The 23,278-nt window shown below is 44.0% G+C and overlaps 1 protein-coding gene across 3 annotated transcripts in view; it reads left to right on the top strand.

Annotated features, from left to right (window-relative positions):
- The window catches only part of BAZ1B (bromodomain adjacent to zinc finger domain 1B), a 64,578-nt gene that overhangs the window by 33,976 nt on the left and 7,324 nt on the right, over positions 1-23,278 (top strand). For all 3 annotated transcript variants that reach the window (XM_027861566.1, XM_027861565.1, XM_027861567.1), the window contains exons 7-14: positions 6,064-7,768; positions 9,913-10,051; positions 10,449-10,582; positions 12,287-12,392; positions 12,768-12,866; positions 13,733-13,910; positions 15,112-15,294; positions 22,332-22,479. In XM_027861566.1, the coding sequence (XP_027717367.1) occupies positions 6,064-7,768; positions 9,913-10,051; positions 10,449-10,582; positions 12,287-12,392; positions 12,768-12,866; positions 13,733-13,910; positions 15,112-15,294; positions 22,332-22,479 (2,692 nt within the window). The remainder of the gene's footprint in view (positions 1-6,063; positions 7,769-9,912; positions 10,052-10,448; positions 10,583-12,286; positions 12,393-12,767; positions 12,867-13,732; positions 13,911-15,111; positions 15,295-22,331; positions 22,480-23,278) is intronic.

The raw sequence follows: 23,278 nt of genomic DNA, 5'->3' as shown, positions 1-23,278 counted from the left end.
CAATATTATTATCTTCTAGAGATACAGCAGATACATGATATGGTAATTGAGTTCTAAGCACTTTATCCTTAACTGGTTGTAGAAAAGACAGAGCCCACCAGGAAAACCACGTTTGAGTGCCAAGGTGATAATAGTGACAAGACCCCCTCCCCTGCCCCTCAACAAACATTTTAAAGAAAATAGCTGATTCCTTTGTTTAGATTTCACTCTGGTGGTTTGCTGTTCCAATCTGTATAGCTGTTGGACTTGAAATATGTCAGTCCAGGCATGTATTTCACAGCTATGTTTCTAAGGTTTGCTTTTTTATATTAAGGATTTCTTGGTTTGTGCAACAGTGTCTTTTTCAGCTGTCTTGTTTGGAGTATTTTTTTTCCTTCAGAGTGGAATACCCTTGAAAACTTTGATCACCAGTATTTACTGGTAGATTATATTTTTAATTGTAGTTGTAAATGTATGGGGGCTTTATTTGTAAACAGTGGAAAACTGCTATCTTGTACTCAGCAGTCATGGTTTTTGACTAACAATTCTACTTTTAAAGCATTTTTAATTCTCTAAATAGGCAGATAGTTCTGAATATTTTCTGTATATTTAGTGGATTCATGGAATCTTAATACTGGAAGAGACATAAGATCATCTAGCCAGGGCTAGGGAACCTGCAGCCTCAAGGCCACGTGTAACCCTCTAGGTCCCCAAGTTTGGCCCTTTGACTGAATCCAAACTTCACAGAACAAATCCCCTTAAAAAAGGATTGGTTCTGTAAAACTTGGACTCAGTCAAAAGGCTGCACCCAAGGACCTGGAAGGCCACAGGTTCCCTTCCCTCCCCCAATTTTAGTCTCACGTAGTTCAGAAATCCTACAGTATTTCTGGCAAATGATTATCCCATCTAGTTTCTTCCTTGTTGGATAGCTCAGTGTTCTAAATGTACTCTGTCCCAAAATTAGAAGGGATATAGAAAACTTAAGATCAGCCTAAATTAAAGCTCAGTTCTACACTTAGCTTTCTAATAATGATAAATTATATTTTGTCCTAGGTTGCGTATAAATCGAGTCTTCATTTGTGTTCTGATATTAGTAGTGTGGGGGACAAGACCTTTGATTTCACTTGAGCCTCAGGTCCCCGTATAAAATCAGGATATTATTTACTATTTGGTTCACAAGCCCCTTGTAAAGTAAATATTGTGCAAATGTAAAGGAAATGTTAGTGTTATTTAGAGGTGAATTAAATAGTGAGGGTAAACTTAACAGCCTTCATAAAAAGTAGAAAAACCTTTCGTGAAGTGAAACAGGATGGTGTGTGTGGCTCAGGAAGGAGTTATATACAGTGAGCAAAATGAAGAAAACAAAGCTCTCCAGCTCTCTCCCGTACCTGGGGATTTAGAGTGAGATTTCACTATTTTGTGTGAAGTACAATGCATTTCTGCAGGGCCAGGCCCATCCTTCATTAAATATAAAAAAAATCACCCATCAGAAAACCAAACAGTGATATTTGGCTCACTTGTTCCCAATTATTGAAACTCCTGTTCTCTACCAACATGAGTTATCAAGTTCATTTTTAACTACCGGATGGTTTTGTAGGGAGCACTCTTGATAACTCAGCCTCTGTGCTCTGACTTTCTGTCATGTCAGGAATCAAAGGGAGGGCAGATTAGTGGAAAACCTTGAAGTGTAGCCTCAAATTGTGAATTACATCTCCCGATATACTGAAACTGCTAGAAAAAGATCTTTATTACGGGCTTTGTTTTAAGAAAAAGGAATCCTCTTGAAATTTTTTTTTTAATGCTATTGATATCTTTGGTTTTATATTGTCCAGATTTCTCCCAGAAGCCCTCCCTCTTCCCTGGAAGCCTTCCTATATGACAAAGAATATTTTTGATAAAGGAAAAGTGAACAAAACTAAGAAACGTAACAAAGTCAGAAAACATAATGTTCTATACCTGTGGATCTCCCACCCTTGCATAGGAGTGGGCTGAAGTGTCTTCTTGTAGTTCTTTGGAAGAGGTTAGAGGAAGAGAAGGGAATAAGTATTTGTTAAATGCCTACTATATGCCAGGCACTGTGCTAAGAGCTAAGTTAAATTAGAAAATTCATTTCAGGGAGATGTAGAATATCAGTGGAAATAATGAAACACTACAGAATAAAGGGGGAAATAACAATGCCAGGTCTCAAACTATACTATATTATAAAGCAGGAATTATCAAAACCATTTGGTATCAGATTAAAAAATTGGAAAATAGATGAACGGAACAGAATAGACAAGGGAGAATCAGAAATTCTGTAATTCAGTAACCTGATGTTAAATCCAAAGACAGATTACTTAGGAAAGAGCTCTGTATTTGCTAAGAACTGCTGAAAATCTGAAAGACTGACAGAAATGAGTCTTAGACCAGCCCCTCACCCCAGGAATTTGTAACCGTTTTTGTGTCTCAGGCCTTTTCTTAGAATGTTTTTAAATATATGAAATAAAATATATAGAATTACCCAAAAGTAAAGATGTAATTTTTTTTCCTATGCAAGTCAAACAGACCCCTCAAATCTATCCATGGACCTCATGTTAAGAGCCCTGTCTTATACCATGTTGTATAATAAATGCAAAATGAATGTGTGATGTGATTATTAAAGATCATGTCATTAAGGAAATAAAATAGATTCAGCCATATTTTTTACAACTAAAAGTTCAAGATGAATTCTTCACCAAATAAGGGATAAAAATAAAAAGGGAGTTATAAAAGATGAAGTAGATAATTCTAATTGTATGAAATGCCAACAAATTAATATATGTAGGAGAAGAAAGGAAGTGGGGACTGGAGAAAAACCTTTGTTTCTAAAATAAAAGCAATTACCAAATATGTTGGATTAGAAGCCCATTATTTCCCATTAGATAAGTAGTCAGAGGATTTGATTATGTAAACAGTTCTGTGGAAAAGCAACTACATTATTAATAACCATATGAAGAATGTTCCAAAATAGTATTTAAGGTAATTTCCAATATTAGAAGGAAAGAAAAAGGCATTTTATTAAGCACCCAGGATGTATCAAGCACTGTGCTAAGTGCTTTACAAATGTCTCACATGAACCATACAACAGCCTGGAAAGTAGATACTATTATTATCTGCATTTTGAAGTTGAGGAGACTGAGGCAGACCTGTTAAACGACTGCCTTCAGGGTCACATAGCCAGTATGAGTCTTTGGCCGGATAGTGTTCCTTATTCCAGGCCCAAAGCTCTATCCGGTTTGCCTCTGATCAGCCTCTAGGAAATCCCCTTGAAACCAAAGAAGTTGCTCAAGGACAAAATAGGACACATAGGGGACTCCTTATCCAAAGAGACTTTTTGGATCACAGATGAAAATAGGCATGAGAATAATTTGTGGTTGCAGTTCCAAAGAGTATTATTTATTTAAATTAAAGTAGTTCTCTTCTCCCCTCCCTCCCCATAAGAAGCATGTTTCATATGAATCCTGTGGAGTTATAGTTGGTCATGGTGTTGACCAGAGTTCTTAAAACTTTGCCAGTCGTTTGTCTTCACATTGTTGTTGTATGAATTGTTCTGGTTCTGCTTACTTCGCATTGTGTCAGTTCATAAAAGTTTTCCGAAGTTCCTGTGAAACCACCCCCTTCTTCATTTCTTATAGCACAATAATATTTCATTACATTCATTTATCATAATTAGTTCAACCAGTTCCCAGTGATGGATATTCCTTTAATTTCCAGTTCTTTGCTACCATGAAAGTGCTGATTCAAATAGGAGTATAAAAGACCTTGGATTTCTTCCAATGAATATCTTCCCATTTTTATATCCTTTTGGCCTTTTACCAATTTGGGAGTAGTGCTTGTTTTTATAATTAAAATTTTTTTTTGTTTTTATAAATTTGCATTGGTTCTTTCTTTCTTGAAAATGCACTTAATCAGAGAAACTTGCTCCCCCCCCAAAAAAAAGCCCCTGCTTCTCTAATTTTAGCTGTATTGATCCTGCTTGTGAAAAATCTTTTAAATTAAACTGTCCATTTAACTTCTATTCCCCATAGGATAATTCAAGTAGATTTAGTGATGTCCAGTTAAATTTCGATATTATATTGATCCTGATGCCTGAGATGGTTTCTCTTTTTTTTTTTTTATTTGGTTGTAGAAAGTCCTCTCTTTATCAGAGCTAAAAGTATAATTTTTTTAAATGGAGTCATTCTTAAGTTTCTTCAGTGTTAAGTGTGTCAAATATATTAATGTTACTGTAAATGACATTGTTTTTTCAAAGTCTGATTGCATCTCTTACACTAGAACAGAAATATTTCAGATACATAAACATTATATAAACTAAGGTGCAAAAGGAACCGCCCAGCAGAACAAAGATAAGAATCCAAGGCCTTTGCCTCGTGGTGGTGAAAGTCACTGGGCTACTACAGTGATATTATGATCTTCATCCATTTTGAAGTTTAGTTTTAGATGTGTATAGGGAGTGGCGTAGAATTTAGATTATCTTTAGTATTAGGTAATACCACCGAGATAATTTTTAGATATTCTGTGGGGGTCTGTGGGAGCAAATAAGAAATACCATGGAATTTGAAAGTTACATAGTTAGCCAAGAGCAGCCCTCACACTCATGATCTTGCCCTGACACCACACTGCCTCTCAAGCAAGTGGTATTCCATTTCATCCTTTAGTATTAGTGGAAGAGAGTATAATAATAGAGTAGCTAGCATTTACATAGTGCTCTAAAATTTTCAAAGCACATTTGATCCCCTCAACATGGGCAGGGGGGAGGGGGTTGCTGTTATCCCTATTTGAAAGATAGGGAGACTGAGGCAGGCAGACAGGTTAAGTGAATTGCCCACAGTCACATACCTAGAAGGTGTCGGGGGCCTGTTTTGGCCTCTGGTCTATTGACTCCAGAACCAGTGCTCTCTCAGTGCCCCACCTCTGCATGTAACTGACTGCTGGTTGGGTTGTATCACTGATTTAATCTGTGTGGCACTTATAGGCTTGTTTATTGTTTAACAGCTTCGCATGGTGGAAATATGGTTGGGATCCATTAGATGTAGTGCAGGTGTTCCAGCAATCTGTATGGGATAGCTCAGCAGTAAGTAAGAAAATGGTATGGGTCTGCTTGGTAATTTTATTTTGCTTTGGATTCAGTAAGAAATTTAAGGTAATGGGGGCTTGAAAACAAAATGGGCTTAGTTGAGGTAATTTGACATTTTCTGGATTTTGTGGGGATTTTCCACCCAAGACAGCAGCATAGACACATTTTCAAATGCAGATTCAGAATTTAGCATGTCACATGAAAATAACTTCCCATGGGGTGGCTCATTCCCAGGCTTACGAAGCTTTGAGGTCTACTTCTTATTGATTGGGGTAGGACAACCTGGGCAATTTTGGCTATCTCCCCAAATATGTGTACTATGGCTTTCTTTGGGGTGTAGGTAATAATAGTAATAATAGTTGTGCAGCTTACGTCCCCCTTCCATTAATAACAACTATTTCACAGGGGTGTTTGCTTTTTTCTAACATCTCATGGCCTGCCAGGCACGTGTTTTACCTATTATTAATTATTGATGAATGCTACTTGAATCACAGTCTATATTAACTACTGAGAATCCAGCTCTAGGCCTGGCATGTCTAAAGAGGATGGTCACGGCCCTCCCCAGGCTTGAGAACGATGAGTATGAATTGTACAGGCCTTACAAGTAGTATAGACGGACCCTCTTGCTTTTATTAATGCCAGACAATGTTTCCTACATATTTATAGATGATTTGGCTGCTCTGAAAGCTTAGTAACCATCAGAGTAGTCTCTCTTGCTTGCCTACAGCATAAAGTATGGAAAGCCCAAGCAGAAGATCTGACTCTTACTCCTAGGAGGGACTTTACTGTTAGTTAATTGAACATGATGAAAACCATCACTGGTAGAAACTGTTGGAACATTGGCATTTGTGCTTTTGCTTTTTATCAGGGGTTTGCTGTCTCTGAAGTGAAATAATTTGACCAAACTTGTGTAGTTAATGAAGAGAATACATTGGATAGTCATCATTGCTTTTCTTTGAATTAATTTCAGTTTTCTTCTTTATTTCTAGTACATGACTCTCAATCCTTCTACAAAGAGGAAAAATATTACGTCCCCTGATAGGAAGCCCTCTAAGAAGCTGAAGACTGAGAGCTCTCCAGTGAATCAGGTGCTGAATCCCACGTTATGGTGCCATGTTCACCTAAAGAAATCCTTGAATGGCTCCCCCCTAAAAGTAAAGAACTCAAAGAATTCCAAGTCACCTGAGGAACAGCTGGAGGAGATGATGAAGATGATGTCTCCTGGCAAATTAAGCACCACGTTTCACATTCCTAAAAAGGGCCCTATCTCCAAAAAGTTAGGGAAGAATGGGGACAAACCCTTGAAAACAAAGGGTAGGAGCAAAGGCATTTTAAATGGACAGAAATCTCCAGGAAAATCTAAATCCCCCAAAAAGGGCTTGAAGACACCCAAAACCAAAATGAAGCAGATGACCCTGCTGGACATGGCCAAGGGTACCCAGAAAATGACTCGAACTCCTCGGAGCTCTGGGGGCACACCTAGGTCTTCTAACAAGCCCCACAAGCACCTCCCTCCTGCTGCCCTCCACCTCATTGCCTACTACAAGGAGAACAAAGACCGGGAGGACAAGAAGAGTGCCCTGTCCTGTGTCATCTCCAAAACAGCCCGTCTGCTTTCCAATGAAGACCGCGCCCGCCTTCCCGAAGAGCTCCGTGTCTTGGTTCAAAAGCGCTATGAGCTTCTGGAGCACAAGAAGAAATGGGCCTCAATGTCTGAAGAGCAGCGCAAGGAGTATTTGAAAAAGAAACGGGAGGAGTTGAAGGAGAAGCTGAAAGAGAAAGCCAAGGAACGGAAAGAGAAAGAAATGTTGGAGAGACTGGAGAAGCAGAGGCGTTATGAGGACCAGGAGCTGACAGGCAAGAGCCTGCCCTCTTTCCGGCTGGTGGATACCCCCGAAGGGCTTCCCAACACCCTCTTTGGGGACGTCGCGATGGTGGTCGAATTCTTGAGCTGTTACTCGGGGCTGCTCCTGCCCGATGCCCAGTACCCCATCACTGCAGTGTCCCTCATGGAGGCCTTGAGTGCCGACAAGGGAGGCTTCTTGTACCTGAACAGAGTGCTGGTCATCCTCCTACAAACCCTGCTCCAGGATGAGATCGCTGAGGACTATGGTGAGCTGGGGATGAAGCTCTCCGAGATCCCTCTGACACTGCACTCTGTTTCTGAGCTCGTTCGTCTCTGTTTGCGCAAAACAGACGTGCCCGAGGAGAGCGAGGGCTCGGACACGGTGGATGAAAACAAAGAGACCGCTCCCTTTGAGGACAATGAGGTCCAGGATGAGTTTCTGGAGAAGCTTGAGACCTCTGAGTTCTTTGAGCTGACATCAGAAGAAAAGCTGCAGATCCTGGCTGCCCTCTGCCACCGGATCCTCATGACCTACTCTGTGCAGGACCACATGGAGGCCAAGCAGCAGATGTCAGCAGAGCTGTGGAAGGAGCGACTCGCTGTCCTGAAGGAGGAGAATGACAAGAGACGTGCTGAGAAACAGAAGCGGAAAGAGATGGAGGCCAAAAACAAAGAGAATGGGAAGGAGGAGAATGGGCTGGCCAAGTTGGACAAAAAAAAAGAGGTGGCCAAGATGGAACCCCCGGTGGAAGTGGAGGCAGAGGACATGATCAGTGCCGTAAAGAGCAGGCGGCTGCTGGCCATCCAGGCCAAGAAGGAACGCGAGATCCAGGAGCGCCAGCTGAGAGGTAATGTCTGAACCTTCTGTCTTGTGGCTGTGCTCAGAGGGCAGCACCCTCGACTTCTCTTCTCATGTATCAGAATGTTGAATCCGCGTCCTGTCACGCCTGGAGGCCTTGAATAGTGTTGCATAAGCAACGGTTTCAAAACAACCAGCTCCTACTCACGAAAAGGAGTATTTCACATACTGCAGATACTTTCAAGGCCCTGAAATAAAATAGCCTGAGTCAGAGGATAGGCAATTCCTCCCATGTTGTATAGGTACAGTAAGTCACAAATGTGTAGTGATTGACTTGTTTTAGGCTATCATTTGAGTGCTATGTTTTTGAAATTAAATGGTAACTTCAGGGTAGCTGATGTAACACCTGGAAAGACTCACCCAGGGAAGAAAAACAGTCGTTTCTGAAAATCCTTATTTCCTTTGAAAAATGGATGGTCCCGTTGGGAAACGTACACCAGAGCAAAGACATGGTTAGGTTTTTACTTTGCCAGTAACTTTATGTATTTTGTTTTCTACTGAAGCTATTGAAGTAGTTTTCCCCTCCAGCTTCTCCTTTTTGTTCCTGCTGTGAAGTCAGAATCCTCTGCTTTGAGAAATCTCGGTGTTAAAATAATAGAGATATCACTGATTTAGCATTCTGACTTCCTTGCAGGGACAAGGAGAGAATGAACTGTGAGAATTCTTCCTAAACACTAATCTGAGAATTTTCAAATAATGAAATTGGGAAAACCTAAGGCAGAACTGATGTGGGCCTTGGTGCATATGAAAGTTAAGACAGAAGCAGAATTAGAATCAGAGTTGTCTGGTACAAAACAGGATGTTGTATTTAGTCAATTTTTTGGATTTTTGTTCTTTTTTTTTTGGCTAGGCAGTGGGGTTAAGTGTCTTACCCAAAGTCACGCAGCTAGTAAGTGTTATGTGTCTGAGGCCAGATTTGAACTCAGGTCCTCCTGACTCTACCCACTGCGTCACCTAGCTGCCCCTGTATTTAGTCCTTTTTCCCTGACCCATTGGCGAGGTCAGCTCTAACATGCTGGTGTGCCACGTGCCTGCCCTCAAATTGAGTCATTCTTTAGCTTCATCTTTGCTCAGATGATTCCAGATGTATACTTTGGTTCAGTCTAGAATGCTTCAGGACACTCAACACATTAGTCTTGGTGGGATTGGTTTGTTTGTTTATTTCTTTTTTTAACAGAAGATGAGATTTGTCTTCAGTTATTTTGAAGTCATACTTTGGAGTCCATTCAGTTTTTCACATCTTTACTATGTTATTTTACTAGTAAGATGTGGTTTTGAACCAGGGTTAAATGTATTATTGCTATTACCAATATACTGCATTTCCACTTTTTTTGGGGGGTGGGAGTAGGCAGTGGGGTTAAGTGACTTGCCCAGGGTCACATAGCTAGTAAGTGTTATGTATCTGAGGTCGGATATGAACTCAGATCCTCCTGAATCCAGGGCCTGTGCTCTATCCACTGCGCCTCCTACCTGCCCCTATTTCTACATTTTTAAAGTTAAAGTTTAAAGGTTACAGAAAGGATTTAAAATTAATAGGTGATTATTTTCTTTTGTGGAAATGAGTAGCTTGGGTCCTTAATTTACTAGTATTAATAGGTATTTCTTCATATTTCTCCTTAGGCAAAAACTGGATAAACTAATCCAATGACAGTTTTAATTTTCAGTTTGCTAGAATCAGTAATTTGTTAATTATTTTAACTTTCAGAATAGCTGTTACTACTAACAACTAAACCAGCTTGCCCAAGACATGTCGACCCTATACAAGTATTAACCATGTACCTAAATTCTGGTGCCCAGAGCCAGTGAGCGGAACTCACTTCTGGGGTGAAAAAAACTCATGAAATTTTCATAGCATTGAGAGACTGTTTAATTTGACATGGTGGTTTCTTCAGTCTGATCTTTGGAGGGTTCCTGCTGCCCCCATAGGCAGAACAGCCTTAGTTTTGATGTATTTGGGATGTTCTTTTAGGAATAGTCCTTATTCTGGTTAAATTTTTGGAGTGAGGGAATTCAGCATAGATTCAGCATAGTTTCTGAAAGTGTAATAAAATTGTTTTCGCTACATACTAGGATTAATTTCTGAACAAAATATATTTGAAGAAAACTCGATAAATACTTTTTACTTCTTGCTAGTGAAATTAGAGCGAGAAGCTGAGGAGGAGAGAATCCGGAAGCACAAAGCGGCTGCTGAGAAGACTTTCCAGGAGGGGATTGCCAAGGCCAAGCTGGTCATGCGCAGGACTCCCATTGGCACAGACCGGAACCACAACAGGTGGGCAGGCATGAGGCCTTCATGGTAGTTAGGGTTGTTGAAGTGGATTTTGTTTCTTTTTTGAAATAAACCTGTTCGTTTAAGAGCGGTTGAGTGGAAGTGTGGGGCCTTGACTCTCCTACTTTGATTAGAAAGGAGTTTTTTTTAAAGAATTCTGATACCCACACTGCATTTTCGGTAATCTTGAAAGTAGTGCAACCCTAGGGGCTGTGGTGGGGAGTGAGTGGGATGAATGAAGTCAAGTTCTAGGAGCTCCTGCGTAGTTCCCTTTGCTGTCCTCTTGAGGAGCTTTACCAATGAGGAGGGGATGCATGTTCCACTGGTGTTTTGTCAAGCCTTCTCACACCATCCATAAATATTTCCTCTTTTCTACCTTACTGGTATCCTTGATTTTCAGGTACTGGCTATTTTCAGATGAAGTTCCTGGATTATTCATCGAGAAGGGCTGGGTACATGATAGCATAGACTACCGATTCACTCCCCCTCGAAAAGAACGGACAGACTGTTCTGATGAGGATTGCAATCCCCGCAGTAAGTGTGCACCTCAGATTCTTTGCTTTACTCCAGGGTTAGGGTAAGTAATTACAGGGCTCCTCCTAACATCACAGTTGTTACGTTCATAGGATTTCCCTCTTTCTCTCCTTTGTCTGGATCCAGCTATCTAGTGAGTGTTCTCTGATCTGTTGGAAGGTGTTTGGCAGCTCATCCGTTTGTAATGCTGTTTATGTTCGTGACAAATGGTTCTCTAGCATCTTGCCATTTGACTCTCCTGACAGTTTGGTGGGCCGGGCAGGGCAGGAGTGTATCATATACTTCACATGTGATCAGAGTTTTTGGGTGGATGTGGTCTCTCTGTTTGTCTCCCCTTTTCTCTCTTTGGATGATGTAACTGAACCAGAATTATGAGATGATTTGCCCAAGGTCACACAACATTGTCACCAGAATTAGACCTTGAACCCAGCTCTTCTGACTCTTAGTAGTACTACGTTCTTTGGACTCTGTCTTGCAACCTGTCATTCTGTTTGTGACAGTGGGCAGATCTTGTAGCCTCTGGGAGCCTGTCATTTCCCTTCTCTCTAAAATAAAGGAATTTGGATTAACTAGCCTCACAGGCCCCTTCATTCTTTGAAGAATAAGAGGCGTCATGTTAATGGCAGAAGCATTGAACTTAGTTGGGAAACAGATTTCATTCTAGCTCTGCATGATTGAACACTTGAATAATCTAGTTTACAAAGTGCTGAGTTGTCAAAGTGTTTCCAAGTTGAAATAAATCATGTTATATGGTGGCACTTTGGGGCCAAAACTCATTTCTTTTAAGTATTGTGAAAGTTCCCGAGGAGATGATAAGCCACATTTTCTGAGAGGTGAAAATGTCGAGGCAGAATCATGAGGTTTGGGGACTTTTGTGACCCAGGACAAGATGTTTGAAGATGAAGGGGAGAGGGATCCCAAAGTGTTCAAGTATCAGAAAGGAAAAGTGAGCTGCTTTGGGACCAGAATTCTCTAAAGATTTAACCCTGGGACTGTAGAGTGTTTAAAACTTTCTTCATCAGAAATATTCAGTGTGGTTGAGTGAGAGGTTTTTCTGTCTTGGTGGATCTGAATGTTAAAACAGCGAGAAAGTAGAAGTTTGTATGAGGGCTTATTTTTTTGTACTGTAGCGCAACTCAAATTGTATCCTTCTAAATTAGCCAGACAGTTTTCTTTTTTTTTCCACACTTCAGCTTAGAGTGATCAGCTCCTCTGTTTCTGGGATCCCTACTTACAGGCATCCCCATTCCAACCCTCTATTCCCTTCTTGCCCTAGGCCACATGAGCAAAAGCCAATTCCAGTTCCACACTGGTCCAAATAGAAAGGTTCTGTAGTCTCTCCTGATTCAGGGCAATTCTATGGTGTTTGGCTACCAGGAATCACTCACTCACATTGAGGACTTCCCTGTGGGCAAAGTACTTTCCACAGTAGGCAGACAGTACCAGGATTATGGTCCCTGTGGTGCAGATGAAAAAACATTAGGAAGGGGCCGAGTTGTGCCCTGACCCTCTACGGTTTTCTTTCTTAAAAATCCCGTCTTCTTTCCATCTTGTCACTCAGTGCGTGGGCCTAGGCCTTCAGTATTAGAGCATGTTCCTGGTCAGGGAAGAAGGCATGGCTTGGCTCGGCACTCTGCATTATAGAAAAGAGCAGTGTGAGGACGGTCGATTTTATTTGATCTAACTCGCATACATTTTTCTTAGGTAAAAAAACAAGCCTGGGGAAGAATGCAGGTGTGACTCCCCACCCCGGCTGCACAGCAGAAGGCTCCGTCGAGAGCACCGTGCCTAAGCAAGGACAGAACTTGTGGTAATGTGATGGCCCATGGTTGGGTGCTGCTCCTTTCTTAATGAAAAATGAAGTAATTGATGCTGGTGTCTTTAGAGCCATTTTGGGAACTGTGATTTCTGAATAGCCTAAGGAGGCAGCGTGCCCTGGGGATAAAGGAATACTTCTCCAGTCTCCTGAGGATTAGCCAGGCCATCCCATCCAGATGTTGCTAAAGCAGCCCCCAGGAGTAGGAGTGTGGGGATGGGGCATTGTCCCCAGAGAATCAGGAAGACCAGGGTGGAGTCAGCTGTACCCCTCAACTTGGGCTTGACGGCCAGTCGTGGGTTTGTGGTTCTTGGTCCTTTGGTATCTCCTCCTTTCCAGGACTCAGGTCTTTTCCGTCCCATCCCCCAGGTTTCTATGTGATAGCCAAAAAGAACTGGATGAATTGCTGAGCTGCCTCCACCCTCAGGGAATAAGGGAAAGCCAGCTGAAGGAGAGACTGCAGAAGAGGTAAAGACATGCAGCCCACATAAGGGCTGCCCCTCTGCTGGAGCCAGCACCATGCCAGGAAATCTTTCTGGCATTCATGTTAGATAGCTATTCTTAGCATGTATTGGATTTGTATTGGATTTGTAACAGGGTGTGTTAAACCCTGGTTTCAGAACCATTCATGTGACATTGAATGCCAGACTCAGAGCACCATTGTACATACCAAGGTGGTCTGACAGAGAGGCTTCATTTAGACGCTGTTCTTGCTGTAGGTGGTTTACCAACAAAATGAGCATTGATACCCCTCATTTTTTGTTAGGTCCACTCTCACATAACTATGGTACCTTTTTTCTCTAAAGCACAGGTATCTTCTTGGGATATAGAAACAAAAGACTTCTTTGCTAATGAAGGCTTTTCATCCGTATCCATATATGTGTGTTATATGTGGGTACAACCTGTGGTGGGCCCTCCCCCCCAAGTTTTTGGATGCATGGCTAAACTAAGGTTGGATCCCAGGTACAGCGGAGCTGCTGTTCCATCCTTTACCTCAGGCCACATTTCAAGGCCGTCAGCAGGACTTAATCTGTACCCGCCACACTGCTGTAGCAGCCAGCTGATTAAATACATCACTTTACTGACTGGAGATTATATTACAGCTGGATACATAATAGAGATTTTCTCCTTCTCTAATACAGATATATCCAGGCATAGCAAGAATGGGGGAAATGGCCAGCATGGGACATTATCAGAGATGGTTTCACATGTGAATAAGTGAAAGGCTGTATTTTTACTGGTTCTTACCTGAATACTAGCATAGGTTTGTGGCAGATGACACTTGCTGTTCTAATCCTCTCAGGTTTTGCCATGATTTTTTTCCATTTTTCCAGATACCAGGACATCACCCATTCTATCCATCTGGCCCGGAAACAGAACCTTGGCTTGAAATCCTGTGATGGCAATCAGGAGCTCCTCAACTTCCTACGTAGTGACCTCATCGAGGTGGCGACTCGATTGCAAAAGGGGGGCCTCGGTTATGTCGAGGAGACGTCAGAGTTTGAAGCCAGGGTGAGAGCATGCAGGACATTCTTTTTTCTGGGAGGCAGCCGCTGCTTTGAAGAATTTGGCTTGGAATTTCCTTTTTCTTTTTTTTCTCACCTTTTTCAAAGGTGACAGTGAGAGTCCTTATGATCCATGTGTGTAGATGTGCAAGAAAAGACCATGTGGGACCAGCCTTTTGTTACGAATGTCCCTGAGTGTGTTCATGGATCCCCCTCTCCTGGCTAGTGTCTGCTCATTGAGCTTCCTTTCTCAGCAGTTTCTATGTGGCTTCAAGTTTTCTGTTCAGACAGCCTCTCTGCCTGCCATCACCTCACTTTTAACTTCCCCTTTAATAGTTGGTTGCATCGGGGTGTTCTGCCTTTGTCTGATCTCCTTTAGCCAGCCATTGGGGAAGTCATGTTAGAATGAGCATTATTTTCATACTTAAACTGTTGGTGACCTGTTATTACTTTGATTGGATTCTGAGGTGTAACTGAAGTAACTGCCCTAGAGGCCAGAAGTGACAGGTGCGGATGGTCTGGGGTTCAAAGCTCAGTGGAATCCTAGAGACTCATTACTGGTAAACTTGGGTTTGTGACTATTGGCTTTGTATTCCAAACTTGCCAAGATATAGCTTCACTGAGCTGTTCTCAGAGAGGACTCCTTGGGAACTGCCAAATGGAGATCGAAGAAATGGGGTCTGCTACGTGAATCTGTAGCTGGCTGTACCAGCCTGGACCCGGTCTGCATGAGGGTTAAACCCTGGGTCGTTTGTCCATGTACAAGTAAGATGTCAGCAGGTGGACCAGAATAGACCAGTTAATGTTTGGGGCGCTTACAGCCTTTCCCTTCCGTCAGAAACTAGGTTGTCCATTCCTCTTGGGGCGCTGCCAAGTAGTTTTACTGAGATTCCTGTTTGTAGAAATTCCAGTGTTAGAAGAAGTGTCACACCATTAGCAAGACATGCTTAAGAATTTGCTTTGTCTAAATCCCTCTGGGTTTTATCTGAGTTGGGGAATTTCTATTTTGTGAATAAATTGTGGGTCAATGGAACATGACATCAGGAATAGATTGCTCTTGGGTTGTAGGAGGCACAGCTTTCCTGGGAAACTGACCTTCCGTGAGAGTGTGTGAAACATTTATGTTTGGCTTAAGCTGAACTTGCCTTAGTTGAGAATAGTGTGCCTTCTTTCTCTCATTTATCTTGGCTTTTTGTGGTTCTCTATAGGTTTTCTCCCTGGAGAGTCTAAAGGATTTTGGGGAGTGTGTGATTTCACTTCAGGCCAGCGTCATCAAGAAGTTTCTTCAAGGTTTCATGGCTCCAAAACAAAAGAGAAGGAAACACCAAGAAGATTCAATAGCAAAGACTGAAGAAGTTGACGAAGAGAAGAAAATGGCAGAAGAAGCGAAGGTATCAGCCCTTGGGGAGCTATTGTCTTGCCTCTGGCCAGGAGAGGTTCGGTTCTTGATTTTTCCAGTTGAGGTTTTAAGTTCTTGTGCTCTGGTCGAGGGCTGTCTCCTGAAATCCCTTGTAGTCTTCCCTCATCTCATTCCTTCCTGTCCTTTGCATTCACTTGGTGGCCCCGCCATTGTTCCCTCTCAGTGTTCGCCCCTCCTGCCTCTTACCCTTCTAGTGTCTGGGGTGGGTGTGGGGGGCGGGGCATGAAAGATGTCTAGGTGAGACCAAGCACTACCTTTACACAGTGTGAAAACTTCATTGCTGTATTTTGCTATCAAGTTTATTTAAAATGCCATTTATGTCAAAGGAGGCAGAGTGAATGCCATGTCAGATGGAATGTAGATGCAAACTGTCCCCTCCCTCCATCTCAGAGTATTTCCATTTCCCACTCTCTGTCACTAGGAGGCACAGGAGGGCTGCAGAGGTGGCTCGATGGGCCCGAATCTTGATTATTCAGAGGCAGAGCCCATCAGTGTGTGTCCCCCCCCCCCACCCCCTTTGGCCTTTTCAGAGCCTCCTTCATGAGGGTTGCCAGGGCACCTGTGCTTGCAGTGCAGAAGACCTGGATCTGAGACTTTTTTTTTCCAGCCAAAGGCAAGGTTTATTATTAGAGCATCCATCATACTGGGCAGACTCTTAAGGAGTCTGAATGTTAGTGAGCTATTGGCTAGATTGTAAGAATCTGAGCAGTGACTGGATTATAAGAATCTAAGCATCTTAATGGAGACAAGATGGACCTTATACACAGAAAGACTATGGGAGGGATCGAGGAGTGGCCAAGTAGTCTATGATGTAATAGAACTCCAGGGACCTGGACCCGCCCGTGGCCAAGGGAGCCTAGATAGGATTAAGGGTGGGAAGTGGCTGGGGACTATAGGGAGGTGAGACAGTGGAGGGCCAGGCTAGGTTAAGGTTAAGAGATTGGGAGTAGCCACAATGAAAGGCCAGTTGATGGGATTATAGCCTCAGGCCAACTCCAGAGATTTGGCCGTGTGGGAAGGTTCAGGTTTTTTCCTTTCTGGGGTCTAGATCCTATCCTCATCATTCCCTCCTCAAACAAATGGGACCCAAATTCTTTTGGGGTAAGGGGAGAAGGTCTCAGCTTCTGAAACTGCTTCCTGCTGGCAAGGGGCATAGAGCCATCCCTGCCTCGAGGGGATCCCAAAGAGGAGGTTGACTGGAACCAAGCACAGGCTGCATCCAGGAGACAATGGGGGGGACATTGGCAGGTACCCACTGTTTGCTACCAACTGTAGGTGAACGGCCTGTCGTCTGGAAGACAAAAATCTGACAGATAAGATTGCAGGGCCAGATATAAAGCAGGAACATGACAGTTTAGGAAAAACTTTTCCAGGATTTACATCTCAAATTTAAATGTCCTGGTGTAAAAAGCCAATCATTAGAGATTATTCCTATATAATTGCAAATTCTTAGCAAGATAAAATCCAAACAAGCTTTTTGTCAAGTTTACACATTAAAACAATAACCAACAGTAGCCAGATTATTTTAGTGGTAACCAAATTATGAAAAGTTGCTTGACATAACTGATACAAAAAGTTCACCAATTTGAAACATGAAACAAACTCAGTACCATTCAGGTGACTTCAGTTTTGTTAAATGTATTTCCAAATTACTTTACACAGAGAACATCTCATCATGAGTAGTTAAAACTACAACTTTAAAAGAGTGTGCTTACCCAGGTTTGGAGGTTAGCATCATTACCTTGAGCAGGATATGCTGAACCTGGGTGATGCTTCCAGGCAAAGGTTGCTCCAGGACCCAAGGCCATTGCCAGGGGAGCCCACGCTGTAGCTGCTGCCCCTCCCCCCTCTTTCTTTTCCTCAGGTTGGGGAGGGCGAAATCAAAGGTGAGGGATAAAGGGTGAAACTCTCTTCTCTTATAGAGATACCCTCTTGACTCAAAGGAAGGGCGTGGGAGAAAGGAGTGACCAGGGTTGTGAGGAGGAGTTTCAAAACTCCTTAATGATCAATCACAAAACCTCCAGAATCTGCCAAGATATTTTTAGCTGTTAGAAATTTTCCCTGTAACCTCCATGAAGGAGGATTCAGGAGTGTAGAGGGTAGGGAGTAAATAAGCCTCAGGGAACCAAAAAGCAACTGCAGTTTTCTCCAATTCCCTAGCGCCAAGAGAATTGACAGAAGTGGGCATACATTTCCAGATAGGGCATCCATCCTTGTCCTGTATGCTGCAGAAGGTGTGCCCAGGTCCATGACCTCGAACCAACCCAGTGGACCGAGAGCCTGAGAGCGTCAGACCGAGTGCTAGACAGCCTTCTAACTGAATGCCCAAAAAGCACCTCTAAGCCTTGGTGCTTGGAGAGCGACCCCAACTGCAGAGGAAGAAGGGGACAGGGAGGCTTACATACCTTCCAGTCTTGGCTGGCGAAGAACTTGGGGTTAGGTAGTTCCCCATATGGGTCACCAAAATGTTGAGGTTCAGGGGTGCTGGGACCCCAAAATCATAACCCGTGGGTCCTGCCCGAAAGAATTCAACCCAAGCCTTCTTTCAGCCAAAGACAAGGTTTGCTAGAACATCCATCATATTGGGCAGACTCTTAAGGAGTCTGAATGTTAGTGATCTATTGGCTAGATTATAAGAATCTAAGCCAGACCTGAGACATTTTCAAGATGGAAGCAGCAGGACATGTCAACTCAGTGATAGCGAGGAAGTGGGGTGGAGAAGGTCCTGTTAGCTGAGATGGGGCAAGCTGCTCGGTGTGAGGAGGAAGGATCAAGTTTTAGAGAACGGTGGGAAATCCAAGTAAGAGCTGTCCAGCAGGCAGGTTGAGATTTGGGCTGGGCATGTAGATGTGCAAGCTAGATGTGTGCAGGAGGTGACTGATTCCATGGGAGTAGGTGAGGTTTTGCAAAGTACTAATAATTCACAAAGTTGTCTCTAGCCGGTATCTCTGACAGAAATGCACAAGGGCTATTGAAAAAGGCAGACAGAAGAAAGAGTGGGCAGAACCAAGTCGATGATTTCATAGCTTAATAATTTATTAACAGCCGTTATGCCGGGCACCATCTAGGACAGAGAAAAGTCTGGGGACGGGGTGTGTGTAAGGCTGGACTGCCGGCCCCTTCTCTTCACAGATGGGGCCAGGCTACATAGCGGACTTTGGCCTCCTTTGCATTCTTCATAATTGGCTTCTTTTAAATACCCAGCCACTACCCCCTTCTGCTTTTGAATAGCAGCAAAGTATCCTGGAAAGGACTGGCCTTTAAAGACTAGGATTTTTATCTCCATTGAATTGCTTGGGTCTCAGTTTTCTGGGCTGTATGATGGAAATCGTCATTCTACCACCCACGTCAGTTGTGAGGGCTGTTTCTAAATGTGATGGTGTCAGTAACAGGCTCCACTTCTGGTGATTTTACCCCCATCGAGTGAGAGCTTTTCCCCCCCTATCCCTGTGCAGGTCAGGTGTGTTGGATCCTGTTTTAGGAGAACCTCAGAAGCGGTCATGTCTTTCAGAGGGGGCTCCTGCCAATGCTGAGTTCCCAGAATTGAGAGTTTTCTCAATTCAGTTGCATACAGAAGAGACTCAGCCCACCTTCTGCCTGGCCAGTGTGAAAGCCCTGAGTCCTTGCTCTTCTCTTCCTCCCTGAGCACTCTCCTGGAGCAGGTGTCTTTCCTTTATGTGATGGCAGAGCCATCACTGGAGAATTCTCTGTCTTTTAAGACTTGGTGCCTGCATTTGGCCATAGGGGAAGATGAGGGGGGTTTTCTTCCCAGGCTTACCCATCAGGGCCAAGATGCATAGTGTATTAATGAGACTAGTGGGACAATTTCCTTGGAAAACTAGAAGCATTGTCACCAAGTGCCTCCAGTGGTGCTCTGCATTGAAATCCTTGCTCTTCCCTACACCTCCCCACCAAAAATAACTTGCACACCTCTTTTTTTCCTCCCTGTTGGCTCCTGCTTGGTAGCAGATGGCCATTTGCAAAAGCCATGCTTTCTAAACCCTGGAGTGTGTCTCCTGGGCAGCAGCCAGGGCCTGAGGCTCCTCCTGGGGCGCAGGGGGACTCACTGGGGCAGTGCAGCCCAATCTGGTGTGTGACTTCCTCCCTCTCTGCTCCTGGGGCTGACAACTTAACTCTTCCCATTCTCCGCATTCTCTTGGGGGAATAACACGACATTAACTTGTACTTCACTGTGGACTTGCCAGAGCGCTGGCAAGTTGTCAAGAAAGGGCCTGAACTGCAAGTGTGATTCTCTGGGCTGTCTTTCTATACTTTCTCTGTATCTCTTGTTTCATCTGTTTTTGAAAGAGACTCATTTGGTTCTAAACCTGGAATAACTTGAACTGTACATGAATTTCTTGTGTTTGTATTTGAGATTTCTAGTAATGGCAGGCCAGATTCACAGACCCAGCCAATGTCAGATGCCAAAGTCTTCCTTTTATACATGTTGACACGAGTCTGTTGTCAGTGAGAATTCTCTTCCTGTTGAAAGGTGGGAAGAGTTGGTACATTGTATTTCAAGAAGGGAGGGATGCCAAGAATTTTGATTTAAAGTGTTGCTTTATTTCCCTTGCTGATTATAGATAGAAGAGCAGGCCCGTAGATTTGTATCATTGACTGGTTCACTCAGACAGTTTAGGACAGTGCTGTCAAACACTGCGTAGTGACTCAGAAAACTCACACTGATATAATCTATGTTGCATATTTATTGTGTTAAACACTTCCCAATTACATTGTAATCTGATTTGGGCCAACATGCAGGTTGGCCAGAACCTCTGGATTTAGGACAGTGAGGACTGGGGGAAGAGTCCAGACCTTGCTGAATTCCAGCACTGACTCCCTCACTGGGTATGATCTTGAGCACATGATTCATCTGCCCCCAGGTGCCCCCTAAAGAAAAAGAAAGGGGCCTCCCCATCTTCCCACCCAGCTGGAGCATTCCGCAGATGGTGAGGCCGAGGTCCTGGCCTCATCCCCGCAGCATCACAGGTCAGAGTCGCCTCTTTGCCTCAGCTCACATAGAATTGTCACCGGGTTCTTCCCGATTGAGGTCCAGGCCCTCTCTGTCATACTGCACTGCCTCTCCTTTTCCCAGTGAGACATGCCACAGTGGCTGAGTCTAAGCATAAATGTGTGGAGAAAACTCAAAGCTGCCCATGATGACAGATGAATAGAAGAAAGTGTATGCAGTACCTGCCTGTCTCCGCTGGAGGGCACTGCTGGCCATCTGTGGTCACCCTCTGTCCTGAGTCTCAGGGACATAGGCTCACATTTTTCGTGAGGCGACTTTGGGTTTGTCCTCCAGGTAGAAGGCCTGACGAAGCAGCACTCTGTCCCCTCTTCTGGAGTCCTGTGGGGTGGGAACACAGACCTTGTCACAGAGTGTCACACGTGTGTGATGTTATCCTGAACTTCGGGGGGGCTCCTGGCTGTTGATCATGTGTCTGTAACACAGGTGTAGTGGCTGTTTCAGAGCCAGCCCTACAGAAGGGGTGGGGTTGTAGCATGGCCCTGTTTGTATTGGCTTTTTTTGTAGGCACAGCGTGGTCTCTCCTTCACTGGGTGTATATGTGTGGACACCCATGTGTGCGCACAAGTATATGCCCCCACATATATACGCACATGTGCACACAGGCACATGCATGCACACACGCGCGTGCGCAAGCACACACCCACACCGCCCTTGGCACCTGGGCTTAGAGCTTGCTGGACCCACCCCAGCCACTGACAGCTCTATTTTAAGGTCTGTAACCCAGCAGGATAATTGACTTCTAGTGTGTCCTCCGTGAGGGTGAGGGCAGGACCCCTTAAAATAGACCAGTCTTTGCCCAGCGTTGGTCAGTGACGTCCAGTTTCGGTGCCGGGGATCTGTCTTCTGCTTTTCCATGTTCTGCTTGCTTTGCTCTGATTTAGTTGGTGCAGATTTTCCCTCACTGTTCTGAGGACCTCGACTCACTCACCCCTTCCTCCCATTACAGTTACAGTTTGTGAATAGGCATCTACTTTTTTTTCTGCTGCAAAGAGTTCTGCCTGTATTTTGGCATCTAAGGAACCCTTTCCCTTTTCCGAGAAGCATATATATGTGCTTATTAAAAGTGTCTACAATGTGCCAGATATTGTGCTCAGTTAATTCTGGGGGTGCAGAAGCAAAAGTGAAGCAGTCCCTGCCCACAAGGAGCTCGCCCTTTGTTGGGGCAGATGTGTACAAAGTCTGCACATGGTAATTAAGGCAGTGTGGTATGGGCTGGACCATGGAGAGCTAGCAGAAGTTATTGGTCTCTTCTTTATAGTGGGAGAGGGGGAAGTGAAGGGGCAGAAGCTTGTAAGTCTACAAGAATAATCCTTGAAATTTTGAAGAGGAAAGTACTGATGCTGGCAGTGGGAGCAGCAAGGTAGGAAGACGAGGAAGCCTGTTCCTGCCCTCCTCACTGTTGTAGTGGACATGTCCTGTAGATACTTAGAAGAGGGACAGGACATACTCCTTCCCATGGAAGAGGTTGTCCATTCCAACCATCATTTGCGGAGGTTCAGAGATGGGAGATGGACCTCAGGGCTGAGGAGGCTCAGTCTTAAATCAGTGCAGATAAAAATATCAAGGCAAAAATTTTAATGGCTCTTTAGATAGGACTGAGGTAGTGGGAAAAATGAAAGTGGGTGAAAGTGGATGCTCTCTGTGTGGAATAGCCCTGGGCTCCTCGCGCTCCCCACTGCACAAATGGAGGCAGCCACGAAGTGCTGGTAGGAGGCCGATGTGGCCACTTTAGATGGCAGCCCCTGGTGCTTTGCTAAAGTTGTTGCCTTTCTTCTGTGCCTGGGGGTTTTGTTGTTTGTTTATTTGTTTGTTTAAAGCATACTAGGAAAGGTGAATGGCTTTCATAATTTCCTTGTTTCCCCTCTTGCTTTTCTGCTTCATCTCTGCACAGAGATTTGTCACTAATTACATCATGCCAAGATTTCCAAGTAAGGCTCCCGTCTTCTCGTCCTCAGGCTACTTTGTTTTCTCTGTAGGTTGCTTCAGCCTTGGAAAAATGGAAGATAGCAATCCGAGAGGCCCAGACCTTCTCTCGAATGCACGTGCTTCTTGGGATGCTTGACGCCTGCATCAAATGGGACATGTCTGCAGAGAATGCCAGGTGCAAAGTGTGTCGAAAGAAAGGTATGATAGCATGCTACATTGAGGCTGGCAGTGCCATGCACAGAGAGTGTAGGGATCAGGCATTTTTTCATTACTAAGCCTTTCTGTGTCATCCCAGGATTTCTGTACTCACAGCAACCATCTCTGCCAAATTTCAGGACTAGTGGTAGTCAAATGCTTTTCTTGAGATAGACACACACATTACAGATGGGGCTTTGAGGCCCATTACTTGCCTAAGTACATACAAAGTACCGCATAGGCAGTACATTCAGACTGCTAGAGGTTGAAACCCTGTGTCCTGTGGGTTGAAATCCAGAACTTTTTCCACTTACAACGACAGGACTATATGAGGTGTTTCTGTGGTTTAATACTAGCATTATTTCACCTAGTTGAGAACCTGTTTGTGTTTGGAAGACTGTTTAGTCAGATGAATTACTAAATCTCCAGCATGTGCACAGAAAGCGCATTCCTGCAGAGGAGTCTTTGTGGTCCTTTGGCTGATGATGTAGCCATTCCTGGCAGAGCCCATCTTGTCCAAATCAGGTCTGATTCCAGGAGACCGCTTGGAAAGTGTTTAAAAAGACACTTTGGGAGATGTTCCCCTAGAGGTATGGGGTCAGTGATGCTGGGAACTTCATAGTACTTGAGGTTCATGCAGACAGGCAGGCAGGCACCAGCATCTAGTAGAGGGATGGAGCTACAGGATTTGGGGAGAAAAGTCCAGGGGCAAAGCTCAGTTGTTTGGGCAACCCTTTTCGAAGTTGCTGATCGTCCCTGATCGACTGGATCCAGTGCAGCCTTTCTGAGGCTGGGTTAAGGT

This window comes from Vombatus ursinus, unplaced genomic scaffold (genome assembly GCF_900497805.2).
Source record: "Vombatus ursinus unplaced genomic scaffold, bare-nosed wombat genome assembly UNPS02014768.1, whole genome shotgun sequence".
Classification (NCBI taxonomy): domain Eukaryota; kingdom Metazoa; phylum Chordata; class Mammalia; order Diprotodontia; family Vombatidae; genus Vombatus; species Vombatus ursinus.
Note: the sequence above shows the minus strand (reverse complement) of the source record. Positions and strands in the feature narration are given on the sequence as shown.